This window comes from Cygnus olor, chromosome 3 (genome assembly GCF_009769625.2).
Source record: "Cygnus olor isolate bCygOlo1 chromosome 3, bCygOlo1.pri.v2, whole genome shotgun sequence".
Classification (NCBI taxonomy): Eukaryota; Metazoa; Chordata; class Aves; order Anseriformes; family Anatidae; genus Cygnus; species Cygnus olor.
In genome coordinates this window covers 50,123,344-50,137,340 of record NC_049171.1, presented here as the reverse complement: position 1 = coordinate 50,137,340, position 13,997 = coordinate 50,123,344, and the positions used below count along the sequence as shown (strand labels likewise).

The 13,997-nt window shown below is 38.6% G+C and overlaps 1 protein-coding gene across 2 annotated transcripts in view; it reads left to right on the top strand.

Moving 5' to 3' along the window:
- LAMA4 (laminin subunit alpha 4) overlaps nucleotides 1–13,997 on the top strand; it is a 97,899-nt gene that overhangs the window by 48,444 nt on the left and 35,458 nt on the right. For both annotated transcript variants that reach the window (XM_040552536.1, XM_040552537.1), the window contains exons 9-15: nucleotides 1,114–1,225; nucleotides 4,557–4,724; nucleotides 5,467–5,660; nucleotides 7,759–7,875; nucleotides 9,895–10,043; nucleotides 12,142–12,283; nucleotides 13,325–13,421. In XM_040552536.1, the coding sequence (XP_040408470.1) occupies nucleotides 1,114–1,225; nucleotides 4,557–4,724; nucleotides 5,467–5,660; nucleotides 7,759–7,875; nucleotides 9,895–10,043; nucleotides 12,142–12,283; nucleotides 13,325–13,421 (979 nt within the window). The remainder of the gene's footprint in view (nucleotides 1–1,113; nucleotides 1,226–4,556; nucleotides 4,725–5,466; nucleotides 5,661–7,758; nucleotides 7,876–9,894; nucleotides 10,044–12,141; nucleotides 12,284–13,324; nucleotides 13,422–13,997) is intronic.

The following is a 13,997-nucleotide window of genomic DNA, read 5'->3' as shown; positions in this document are numbered from 1 at the left end:
AATAAAGGAATACAAATAGAAAGCACAGCACATGCCCTTTGAAGATGTAAAATAAGCAAGTCAACAGAAACAAACAGCAAACCTTTCCACAGACCCACGCTTCATGCAGGACCACCTCCATCACTGCCTTCCAGCTCACCCTGGTGTCACCACAGGCTGCATGGCAAGAGGGAGGCCGCGGCCATCACCCCCAGCCTGGTGGAATTAAGCGGGCATGAAGCCAGCACAGCAACAGCCTAAAATCTTCCAGCTTATCTCCCAAACTCAAACTGATTTTACAGTGGGAATTCTTGCTGTTGCAGCCCCAACAGGGGCTTTAAACTAAACACCTTGCTACTGGCAAGCTTGTGGTGTGGTCTTACACAGGCACACACACACACATCCCCTGAGTCCAGGAAATGTCGAGAGCAGCCATATTTCCTTCTCCTTCATGAGACATAACAGTGAAAATTAAATCCAAGGACTCCCAAAGTTAATGGCTGGCTAGGAAACACGATAACTGTGCCATGGTTCACTTCCCTTACGTCCTCACCTGGTGCCTCACTATCACCATTTGGGGACCACGTCACCTCGTGTCTATATAGGAGAATGCAGCGTGGTGTACAGCCTCCACCATAATATAGGATAGGAGTGTGGCTATGCTCTTCGGGGCATTTTGAATCCTGACACTCATTTTCTTAATTTTACAAGTTGCATAGCTGGCAACCTCACATGAGGGAGACAGTGATCTAAAAATGATGGAGAGCTTTGCACCTTGTTCTTCAGTCTATACGTTTACTCAGGAAACACAATACCCAGCAAAATGAGCCAGCCCTGCTGAATGCCTAGGAGACTCAGCAGATGGGAGTTTTACAACTGTACATAATTTATGGCAATTTGATTGCAGCAAATGATGGATAAATATGGGACAGATTTTAATCTCTCACTCTGCAATTCTGAAAATACCAACAAGACAGCCCTTCACTTCAGACTGTAAATGCTACTTTATATGATAAATGGACTTTCACATGCTCATCAGGAGAAAGCAAAATGTGTGTTTACACTGCTCATCGCCACACACGCATATGGATCTGAAAAAAAATCTAATATCTTGCTCACATGGTTTATTCATAGGGAAATCAAGCATCCAGCAAAGGCCTACTGATACAGAAGGAAACCATGGAGACCAACAACCGTGCTACGCAGCTCATGCAGCAGCTCCATAATATGAAGGATAACATTCAAGGTAAATAGATTTCTTTCTGGTTCAGCTCAATGTGAAGCATGTGTTAATGAAACCTCCAGCAAAAAAATGTCCTTGCACCTGGGCACTCTCACAAAGCAACCCATAGGCTTTAAACATAAGGCTTTTAGAGCCTGCAATGCCGTGATGAAAAGTTGTCTCTCTTCAAAGACAACTGACACTATGGGTTGATTTGGTCTGACAACCAGAATAAGAGCTCCATTTTTTTTCTCTCTCTGAAAGAGAAAAATAATAATAAATAGGTTTACATGGAATACTTCAAGGTAATTCAACTTGCAGTTTCTGATTGTTTGAATAGCTGCCCGAAGTATTTATATACACTCGTGGAGGAAGAAAAAAAAAAAAAAAAAAAAGAGCTGGTATCAGACTGGGGCTGATTGCAGCCACAAACACAAGCACAGGATGGGAAGTGAGAGTGCTTAGTGTCTTCCCTGTCAGCAGATTCATACAAATGCACTTTTCTGATCATCCTGGTAAATAATGGAGGGCATGTGAACAGCTAGACAGACTTTTTTTAAAAAAGCACTTTTCCTTTTGAACCCACGGTAGTCAGTTAGATCTGACTAACTCTGGTGATCCCACTACTGAGTTGTACTTCCGTTCAATTTTTTGCATTTTAGGAAATTGTTCCTGAGTAGGATTTCTCTGCTTCATATAACTTCATGCAAATGCTTCTAAAAAGCAAAAGATGCTGAATAGTACATCATTTTGTGAACTTACTGCTCCCCCAAGCTCGATGTGGAAGGTGGTAATGATTTTCTCCTCAAGCTGTTTGTTGCTTCATCAAACCAAAATTTCCAGCTGAGTTTGGGTTCAGCCCCATCTACACAGCGTTAGAGAGTGGCTGTTGTCCTCCTTTTTTTTTTTTCTTGAAATACAGAAGTAGAGTTGAAAAACTGCATTTTCATTGGCTCTTTCTTTCCCAACAAAGAAAGCATTGGTTCTACTAAAAGTGAAACAGAACTGTAAACCACATGGGTAGTGCAGACTGCCAGAAATGGTTATAGTGATGCTGTTTCATAGTAGGAAAGATAAATGTGATGATGAAGATCTCCCAAAATTAGAAGAATGTAACCAAGTGCTTTTTTATGTTAAAATAGGACAACCTGTCACCTAACATCTCAATGTTCTGCTCATCTGTGTATATGATGTGAAGGAATGCAGATAAAACTTGTATCCATCTTTGGGCAACATGCTAGAGCAATAACTGCATCTCTAGAACTAACATAAACTTCAGAACATTACTTCTCTTCTGACTGTAAATGTAGGTATTTTAGACCTTTGCAGATGAAGATTCTTGATTTACAGCCTCAGAGACTGCTTGGATCTTCAAGAATTTTTACTGTACCATACATCAAAGGATAAATGGCAACAGTGAACACCTTCCCAAGCACAATTGCACTTAAATAAAGATTTCCTAGTCCGAGAAGAAGATCATCTTCATCTGGAGTATCTCTGACATAATGTTATTGTGCTCATATATAAAACTTAGATTAAGCCAGTTGTATTCTCTTCTTCTGTATCTTCAGAAAGCAATAAAACCCCAAGTGAGTGCACACAGAAGCATCCCTGTCCCCTGTAAACCTGCATCATGAAAGTATCCATTCTGCCGTAGAGAACACTGATTTCTCCCAGTCCTTTGCAAAGCCAACAGTGTAAAAAGCTGTTTATGGCACCAGAATAGAAAGGCTGACTGCCAGATGAAGTTAAATAGTCCTTTTTCATTTAATAGAAATCCTTGATTAACAGACCTGAGTGGTTCTGACTTAAAACAATTATTGCAAGTTCGGTGGCAACTTTTGTAAGGAAGTGCTGTAATACACCAAACATTATCCTTGCTGATCATTACCTTCATGGGTGCTTCAACCAATATTTCAATTTTAGTAAACATAGTTAACATATCCTGTCACAAAGATGAGGCAGGCTAAGACCATGCACACAGCATGTTACAAATGTTCTCCCTTCTTATACCTACAGTGGTAGATCACTTCTGATTACTGCTGCATCTCTCACTTTTTATTTTTATAGTTACTGAGTACAGGTGTCAGCCTAAGCCTCGTTGTATGTCACCAGCATTCACTGGCTGACTTGTGGGGATAGTTCTTTTGTATCATTAGTTGTTTGGGGGAGGAAAGGAATTACAGAAGGCAGAAATATGTCTAGTTTGGGTCACAAATAGCAGAAGTCAGGTTGGCCTATCATAGGAGAAGCAGCACCTATGTCTGTGATGAAAAAGAGTGTTTGTTCAACCAAGAAAAAAAGTTGCAAGCAAGTGGGTGAAAATTATTTTCACCATGCATAAAAATATTCTCCAGCATCACTACTGCAGAAGGCAAGCCAGGCTCTACTGAAGGTAAGCTGTGTGTGTATGCACACGTCTATATGTGTAGACACACATGTGCCAGTACGAGAAGGAAAAAGAAAGCCACGGAGGCACTTGTGGTCATCAGTTGCTGCTGAGACTGAGACTTTAAAGTTTCACTAATGAGTTCAGGAGCCATCCAGAAACTGCATGAAAGGACATTCTGCCAGAGAATCAGTTGTGCCACAAGTACACGTAGATTTTTTTATTAAAAAATTACAGATCCATAGAGCTGCCTTGCCAGATCTGGCTATCCACAAATCCAGTGATGAACGCAAGCCAAAGCTACTCACAGGGTATGAAAGAGGAGGTGGTTGGTATTTGAGGCCAAGGATTGAAAAGTGAGAAAACTTTGTAATGCTTGCTCAGGGAATGGGTAAACTCAATTTCAGCTGCAAGGATTCAACAGCATTTTTTGAATTGAGACCAAAACCTTGAAATAATATCCATCTCCAAACCAGTTAGGCAGCGTCATGCCAGAAGCCTTATGTTACATCTTTAGGGTGTCTCAAACTTCTTCAGAGGGACAAAGAGATTATTTCAGTCTCTTTGCTGATGTTGCTGTTTAATAAGCATCCCGTTTTTGCAGTAGCACTTAAAAACCACGATCTTGCAGGAAAGCCCCAGTCTGCTACATGCCACAGAGCTCAGAGTAAAAAGATGATCACAGCCTGTAAGAACTGCCAAGCAAAATAATGCACACTACCCATGCCTATTTAATCTCATCCTTTTCTGATGAGACCCCCACATATGCCATGAACTGTGATTTATTTACAGGTTTAATTTTAAGACTGGATTAAAGATAATAATTATCTACCATAGAGTGGTAGCATAATTAAAATTTTCTTTCGCCATCAGCATGATCTGGATTCACAAAAGAGTACTCCACAGAAGAGTACTTACTTCTCCGTAGCATGCTGGATTGACCATCTGTTCCTTCTTTTCCCACAGAAATCAGCAGCAAGATGAAATACTATGCAATTCAACAAGAGCTGAGCCCTGAGGAAATTGCCCAGAAGCTGAGTGAGGCTGAGGAGATGCTGAAGGAGATCAAACGCCGTAAGCCTTTCACTAATCAGAGGCAACTTGCAGCTGAGGAGAAAGATGCAGCAGAGGACTGTAAGTTTTGAATCTGTTTTCAATTCACCCAGATATTGATGCACAGCTGGCAGGAGCTGGGCAGCTTGGGACATAATGCTGAGCCCCTGGGGAGAACCAGGAGGTGCTGGTGGGTTGGGCAGCTGCAGACATCGCAGTTTAGGAGAATGTAAGACCAAGTATATGAGACCTGTGTGCCCATTAGCAGACTTCTATCCTTAATTATTTACACAGGAAGTGAAAGAGATTAAATAATAATTCCTGCTCCTGATGGTTTGAAGGGAAAAAAAAAAAAAAAAAAAGGAAAAAAAAAGCGGACAAGATCAAATCTGGGAAAGAAAAGAATAAGAAAAGTATTATCTGCCAACATGAAAGGAATCCTGGTTTCTGTCCCTGAGTGTGGTTCACCACAGCCGGTCTCCTAACCCAAGCCAATATAACTCTGCTGACTTCAGGAGACTGTCAAGCACTAAACAAACATAAGGGCTACAGCTTTTCCTTTCCCTGCCTTTCTCCACACTAGTAACAGAGCAGTGGAAAGGGGGCTAGCAATGGCATAGCTCTGATGGACACACTCACTGAGCCCACCATAGCAGCCAAGGGTGACACTGTTTCCAAATGTCTGCCCCAAGTCTCTCCTTGCTGCTCCCATGGCAGAACAAGCAGAAAAATGTGTTTGTGTTTCGCAAGTGTCTGTGTGTCTGTGCGTATGTTTGTCTGTGCCTGCTATGGATTAATCAGTGGCCTCTGATTTTTCTCCCAGTGCTACAGAGAGTTGAAGAGTTTCATGAGAGGTACAATGACACCAGATCTCTAGTTTCCGATGTGAAGGAGCAGCTCAGTGAACACAATATGAAGCTGTCAGACCTGGAGGAGGCATTAAACCAGGCATCTGACTATGTTAAACAAACAGGGGATATAAATCAGGAAAACACAGCCAATCTTCAAGAGCATGAGGTATTATGCAGTATATTTATCATAAGTATCTGTGAACAGTTCGTGTTTGCCAGTACTTAAAAGAGTGGATTGCAAAAAATTGAGATTCAGGAATTACCACACACACACACACAAAAAAAAAAAGGAGGTTCTTGGACTACTCAGCAGGATGAGCTTGACACTCCAGTTCTACACAATAAGTTGAGAAGTACAAGGTGTATTACTTATTCATGGAGTCACAATAAATGCCCGATTTTGGCACAGCATGTCCCAACTGGCCGAGGAAAAGATGGTTACTGATGCCTAAACATAGGAAGATGTATTACAGCAAAACCCAAGAAGCTTAAGATTCCAATTAGCACGGCTGCTGTAAATACTGCGGTGGAAATGTTTCACCTATGATGTACTGATTTATAATGTGACACTGGAACAGGTTGCCCAGAGAGGCTGTGGATGCCCCATCCCTGGAGATGTTCAAGGTCAGGTTGGATGAGGCCCTGAGCAACCTGGTCTGGTGGGAGGTGTCCCTGCCTATGGCAGAGGGGTTGGAACTGGATAATCTTTGAGGTCCCTTCCAACCCAAACCATTCTATGATTCTACGATGTGGAAGGACTTCATGCTCTCAGAAAGTAATTATATTCTCTTGAAATAATTATTTATAAAGACTCTGTGCTGAATTCACGCCCTGGTGACTGTTTTCATACTGTCCCATCCAAACTTTCTCCCTGGTCCTCTTTAAACGAAATGCCTCATTTTTTCAGGAAGAGCAGATGACTATCTTTACATCAAGAAGCACAAAGCCATTCTCTAATTGCTCCACAACAGATATCTTAAAACTGGGTTTCCTACTTGGTGGGTGAACTGCCTTGCTATGAGGCTACAGCAGTTTTCCCTTATGCTCTGTTCAGACGAATAGTTCCAGTATTTTGAACAAAGCAGTCGGTCCAGAGGAGAGCTCAGATATCTTCCTCCTAGAACCCCTGTGGAAGGGGGAACATTTGCGTATGAGTGGTGGTGTTAGGTTCAGATAACCTCTGGAAATTGAACTTTCAAGTCCTTCATCCCAGAAAGATACTTAATTCATCAGTCATATAGAGAGATTGGTTTTTTGTTTTTTTTTGTTTTTTTTTCCTTCCAAAAGTTTTGTGACTCTTCTTTGTTTTCTTAAGAGATGCAAAACCAGAATGTCCCACCTCAATATGTTTTCCTCGGTTATTTTTTCATCAGGGAAAAAAATGACAAAGATAACGATTCGGGCCCATTTGATCCTAACTGCTTTAATTTCAATGGCTGAAATTGTTTGGACTCTGGAGGAGAGCAGTTTGGGGAACAATCCTGTGATCACAAGAATGATCTTCTGAATTCAGGCTAACCTCTGGGTTTCATAGCACCAGTGGCTGCACTTTGAGCTCTTGAAATCTGCCGTGCTCAAAGTTCATGCTGATGTAGAAGGTTTACTAATTCAAACGATAAATCAGGCACATTTGTTCTTGTGAATCCTGTGAGGACCTTGGGATCTTTATTTATAAAGAGTCTTCTGCTTTTTCATTTTTAATTATTATAATGCCAAACTGCAGATCATCTCACATTTATGAAGTGAAGCCTTAAGTATGCTGGTTGTAGCCATATTTTTTCTGTTTTTAACCACTTGGATTTTCATTATTCCTCATAGTGAAGGCACATGCTGTATAAAAATATTGTTCACATTAGCTTCATTATTGACATGAAAAAGAATTCTCAAGACCATAAATTTAAAAAATCTGCAGACAAAAAGAAAAAAAAAAAAGAGTTTCCCGGCCACAATGAAAAGTCCATGTTTAATTTGTTTCTGCTGGCAATGCACTGAATAATGCTTCATCCCAGTAACTGCTCATGCTGTAATATAAAAAGAAATTAATTCATATAAATAAAAAAGAGTATTTCACAAGGACAAGAAAATGCAAGAAACAACATTATAATATGCAGCTATTAGGGTTATCTATGAAAAACAGACTTAATTTACCTGAAATCTACTTTATCACTTCATGTTTTGAATTAACTTTAGTAACATGACAAAAACAGTAATACTGTTCTAGCAGTTCACAAACATTTTTGGATGCTTTTTTTATTTGTTTGTAGAAACAACATGAGAAAATAAAAGAGCAGGTAGATGAAGTGAATGGCATTCTGCTAAGTGCCACAACTATTCTGGCAGGACCACAAAAGATCAACTCAGAGTTAAGTGAGGTAATAAAGGTAGGTGCCTTAGTGACTTGTTTAAAAGGTATGTCCTGAATTTTTGAACTTTTGAAAAGTCAAGTGCTTAGACCACTGAGTGAAAACCTCTAGTTTTTTATACTGCTTCAAAGAAATACTGATGAATAGCTCCCAAAAATGTATAAATCCTCCTGAATGGAAAGCCTTGTAATTACATTTTGTTGCCTTGGAAAAATAATATATTAGAAGTATACCTTACTGTGGGCACAGCTGACTGAAGGATTTTGCTGTAGGGTTCTCATTTCATAATAAGCAGCTGCCAAAAGGCCCAAAGGTACTCTGTTGGCAGATTGTACTTTGCTCATGCCTGCAAGTGAGCATGAGAGACAGCTTAAGATACCACATTTCAGTGTTAAAAGCGGTGATGGTCAGAATGTAAAATTTACATATAAACATATTGTCTTATTGAAATCCTCATCTGCAACTGTAGAATCCAGTGTTATGAATGAGACAAGGTGTTGTGGGAAATTTTTAGATTAAACTTCCTCATGGTTTTTGTTTTTTTCTATGAAAAAAAAATGAAAATAAAAGTGGGATTTTGCTAACTAAAAGTTTTGCCATTTTACAAAAACTTTTATTTCCATGTCTTACATTAAGATTTTGAGATAGTTTAAGACAAATGAAAATTCTCCAAAAGCATTAATTTTAGCCATAGGTGCCCAAAGCAACACAAAAGCAAATACCAAAGCCATTCATTTTTCTTTGGAAAAGTAATTTGTGAAAGCAGAAAGAAGACAGCTTTCTTTAACTATAGCAATCCCAGGGTGATCAAGCAGTATGATTTTTTTTTCTCCTGTGTTTTCTGTAAAATAAATTGCTGCAGTTTATCGTTCAGTATCCCCCACTCCTGTGGGTAAGTCTGCACACAGGGATGTTTACTCTGCAGGGAAGTAGTATGAGAACATCATGTATCTTTCATCCTCACCAGCAATGAGTATCTTCACGCTTCACTCATTCATCCTTTTTCACTCCCTCACTTTCATCCTTTTTTTCTAGTATTTTGAGGCCACAATGATAATCTTCAAACTTACCAGCAAGGTTGTATATTGGAGAGGTGAATGCAGGTCCAACAGATCTTCCCCACAAATACTTTACATAAGGAAGGCATATGGCTAAGGCAAAGGGATGCTACTTCTCCTTGCCTGTACATACACAGAGTTAGTGGTCTGAAGGACTCCTGTAAATCAGACTAGTCCAAGATGTCCTCCTACCATGAGGGCTATCTCTATGCAAAGAGAGAGAATGTGATGAGGACCTCTTCTCACAGCTGTGTGTGGCACAGCTTACAGCTGTATTGCTAAACTCCCTGCTCCTCTCCAGCATCACCTCCCCTACAAATTGCCCCTGAGGCACAAGCACTGCTCCATGTTATTCTCCAAGGAAGCAGGTCTGGGAGGGTGGCAGCTGGCCATGGCCAAAACAGTGCCAAGGATCAAGCACTAATAGGATGTTGTGAAAGCCAGCCCACCCTAGCACTATTTTGTTTGCTTGTATAGATATAGTTTAGAAGTCCCAAAAGCTAATGTCTGGCCTACAGTCTTACAGAGAAGAGGTTTTAAAATAAAATGGTTTCCATCTCCTAATTTAGTAAAAACCACAATGAGTGGATCTTGCAAAGTTTTGCTGTAATTATTCCACCTATTAGCAATTCACACCAAAAAGCTTCACATTGGCACCATTCTGGAGCAAACATAAGTAATGGTAAGATATCATTCAGCTGGCTCTCTTTTATATTTCACAAATGTTTCTCCAATATATTTTCAAGGGATTTCTGGAATTTTTGCTGAATTTTATTTTCCTGCATTTGCCTTGATCCACCGACATTCATGACAGACTCTTTTCTGACCTTTACTCTTTTTTATATGCTAAGTATATAACATAAAACAAAATAAAAGCATTATAATAATGTAGAAAGGTACAATAAAACATAATAATCAAAATATAGGTTTGATTTTTTACAATATTCATCTTCTTTCCTTCCTTCTATATTTTATTCAGAATGTGTCAGGGTTCTACGCAGAAATAGATGGAGCGAAAAAGGAATTGCAAGAAAAAATAGCCAACCTGTCTCTGTTTGATGATGATTTAGTAGAAAAGGCTATGCATCGTGCACACACCCTACGAGGACTTGCTGATGAGCTGGACCGGTAAAATTTAACTTCAGCAGACTGTTCATACAAGTGCTGCTGATTAAACAGCTGAATGAACTTAGAGACAGGCAGAAACACCAAGACATTAGATATGCTGTCTGTAAATAGGCATTAAACAAATCACTGGGAGCTCATGTATGGTAGGAACTGTCATGGTCTGGAGGGAACAGCTGAAATTGAGCAAAGCAAAATCTATTCATCTTGTCAAAGAATAAACATATATCTCGTGTGATATTATTCTCTTTCTAATTTGGCACATTCCCCCCTTCCCATAGCAAGAGAATAGGAAAAGTAATATAATACAGGGAAATTAAATGGGGTTTGCAGAAACAGCTTATGTCAATAAGTTATGTTACGTTACTGTTTAGCAGTGTGGGCCAAAACAAATGGGATTTGTGATAATTTTTGTTTGAGAACTGGTTTACAGATGGAGTAGTTCTGAAAGAGTGAATCGTACCCCAATGAAACTAGCCCCCTGCAACACCAAACATTTACTGCAAGGCCTCCTATTTTGCTGAAAAATAGCAAACACATAAACTTTCCTTCAATTTACTAAAAAGTCAGCTCTAGGCAAATTTGAAAGATGACTTTATCTGCAACTGGTACTACACATGAAAAAAATCACTGTTGCAAATGATTTGTTATAGAAAATGCCTCACCAAATTCTACCTTAAGTAACATCATAGACATATGTTTTTGGAAGATAAACTAATAACTACTAATCAAGTGTATTATCTAAATACCAGTTGTTTCTTAATATTAGTATGCATTAGATGGGAGATTAAAACAGAGAAAAAATAACAGATGGTTTTCTTTTATAAAACTGCATAAAGCTGACATCTGAAACTGTTGTTCTATAATGCTACACAAACTACAGACAACCTAAAAAACAAACAATATGTTCAGTCTGAGATCGGCTAGCTGGGGTTAGCAGAATCACTTGAAAGAAAATACCCCATATGGCTAGCCTTCATCCCTCACTACAATAATTTAAACATGACTACCAACTCCAACACATTCAGAATTTAATAGAAAGCAAGCAGAAATCATTACAAAATATCCAGATGGAAATGTGCTGACTCTTTTATTTGTTGAGAAGATTGTCCTGCAGTAAAACTTTAATCCTTTAAAACTTTTAGCTTGTCTTCAAATCTTTTTTTTTTTTTTTTTATGGGTTTGCTTTACAAGCCCATTAGGCTTTTATTTGTTAGAGGTTCTTCTTTTGTCTTGGGGGAATATAGCAGGAAATTCTTGCAACAGTTGTGGAAACTGGAAAATTAATACGTCCTCAGTGTGCAAATACTTTGAAGTGAGTACACACACTTACATATATCTAATATATTGTATATATATAATATAATATATATATAATAATGTATATTATATAATAATATAATATATATTATATATACTCTAATTCTGTTTATCAGAAGAATATTAAAAATTATACTTAAAGTTACTAACAGTTGAAGGTTGAGTCCTAAACCATCTGCTGTTTTAATCTCCCCTGAAGACCAGTTGCAACCTAAAATACAAATCAAGCTCTACCATGCTAGCAAGGCTATATTGTGTTTCTTAAATTTAACTTTTTGCAAAATTTCATGACAAATGGGCAATTCTATATCTGATCTTCCCCCTTTTCCCACTTAATTTTGGAAAATACAAACAGCCTGGTGATACAGCTCTCCTGATCACTGGCACACATAGCTCTTTCTATTCACAGCCAGAAGTTATCCCTGTAGAAGGACAGCTGATGGATGTTATTCTTTCAATTTATGGAATATCTAATCTAGATTTAAAATAAATAAATAAATAAATAATAAAAGCTTAGATGTTACTTGCTGTTGCTCACAAAGACATTAAGGACAAAATTCCCAAAGTTAAACCCCTGGGAAGTACCTTCTATTCACATAGTTTTTTCCTCCTTTAGTTTGGCATAGATAGTCATACCCAATGAAGAGAATACGGCTCAGGCCAAGAGTACTTAAGTGCACAATTATGTAGTCAGAATTCACAGAATATTAAGAAAGCTACTCAATTTGAAACTAATTTGATTTACTTTGGTTTTTTCCTCCTTTTACTGTCTCTTTAACAGGAATTTACATGGTGTTGACACAAATGGGTTGGTACAAAGGGCAATAAATGCTTCAAATGTGTATGAAAATATTGCCAGTTACATTGAAGAAGCTAATAAAGCCACATTGCTGGCACTGAACACAACAAACCGGGTCAATGATGTAAGTAGTTTTCATAATATCAGCTTTTACTTTGCAATACAGCAGGGGCTTTGGATACCTAAGTATGAAGAAAAAACAAGATCTGGCTTCACTGTCAGCCTCAAAGTTCTCACTGCCCATTTTGCTTCATATACTATTTCCTGAATTAAATACGAGGTCGTTAATTATTCTGCCAACCTAAATTTCCCTGTTATTTGAAAAGATGCAATAGGTCCTTCCTGTCCTTAAGTACAGGGAGATGCTTCTTTGTGCTGTTCACACAAACTGAGGCACTCCTGTGAAAGTCCAGACAACTCTCTGGCCATGTAGGAACCCAGAGCTGGAATTCAGCGCTTGAGTCCTCCTACTCCACACAGCACCATGTGGCAGGAAAGGTGGTCAATACACCTAAGAGGAGCATCACTATTTCTTATTGAAAATTAAAATGAGGCAAAGAGCTCACTGGCATACTCACTGATGTGATAAGGATGCTAATTTTGTCTCTGGCAAATATTTTATGTGCATTTGTGTATGTATATAATTTTTAAAAGACTTTAAAAGTAGCAATTCATTAGTGGGATAGAAAGAGGAATCAGTTGGATTGACCCCTAAGGCGCTCTGGGCTGTCCAGACCTCTGCTTACAGCATGCTACTGGGGACCAGAAACAGCCCCCCATGCAGCACGTGTGTTCATCACCCATCAAAGGCAACAGTTGAAACAAACAGTCACAGTGCCCAACTTACATGCAGCTTGAATACCAATTTGGTCAGATTGGAGTTGATAAACTAAGAGGACTCCTGTGTTTTCTGCATCTTTGTTATTCAGTATTGCTGTCTGGAAAGTATGCATTTCTCTGAACTTTTATTGCAGTCTACAGAAAAATTGCTTTTAGACTTTTCTATTCCAGCTGCCAATCTTAAAATGTTAACAATGAAAATGAAACCACTGTGATTTTGCAATTGCATTTATATCAAGTAATATGTTACCTACAATTAAACACAATAAAAAGGAAACGTTTGGTAAGCATTATTATGACTTTATTTTTTGGAACATACTTGCAGGCTGCAGTTGGAATTGATACTCAGATCACCTATCATAGAGGTAAAAGCGAAGAACTTCTCAACCGAGCCATGGAGCTACAACAGACAGCAGATGACAGTAAATATACATCCTTTCTACTTTCCCTGTCAATTTATAAGCGTGTACACTAAAAGACATTTCAGAAGCACATCACTAAGGCAGAACTATCTCTGTAACACAAGCGTGTATTGATCGAAGTAATAATACAAAGTATTGAAAAGGCCACAGGCACAGTTTGAGAAGTGCATGTGTTGTTGTCCTGCCAAGATATTGAATATTTATTTCATTTACAAAAGGACCATTTAAGATATAACCACTATTTAAATATCTGATCCCACAAAGAATTTTTCACATGTAAATATACTCAAACAAGTAGTTGACTGAAATCGATTCATAATAGTTTAAGTGCTCAGAAAGCTGAATTTCACCAGTGAAGGATAATAATAAATGTTAAAGGATTTTGACCTCTTTTTCACTGAAAATGAAGGAAAGTACTAAAATTACAGAACTGGCCTTTTCAATTTTTCAGGACCTTTTGAGTTTCTTAAAACTTCTCTTTTTGGAGTTATTCCGGCAGTCCAGTTTAAGCAAAGAGAGATGGTACTGACTGAAATACAGGTCTCCAGATTTTTCCAAGGAGCCCTGGAGCAAGCA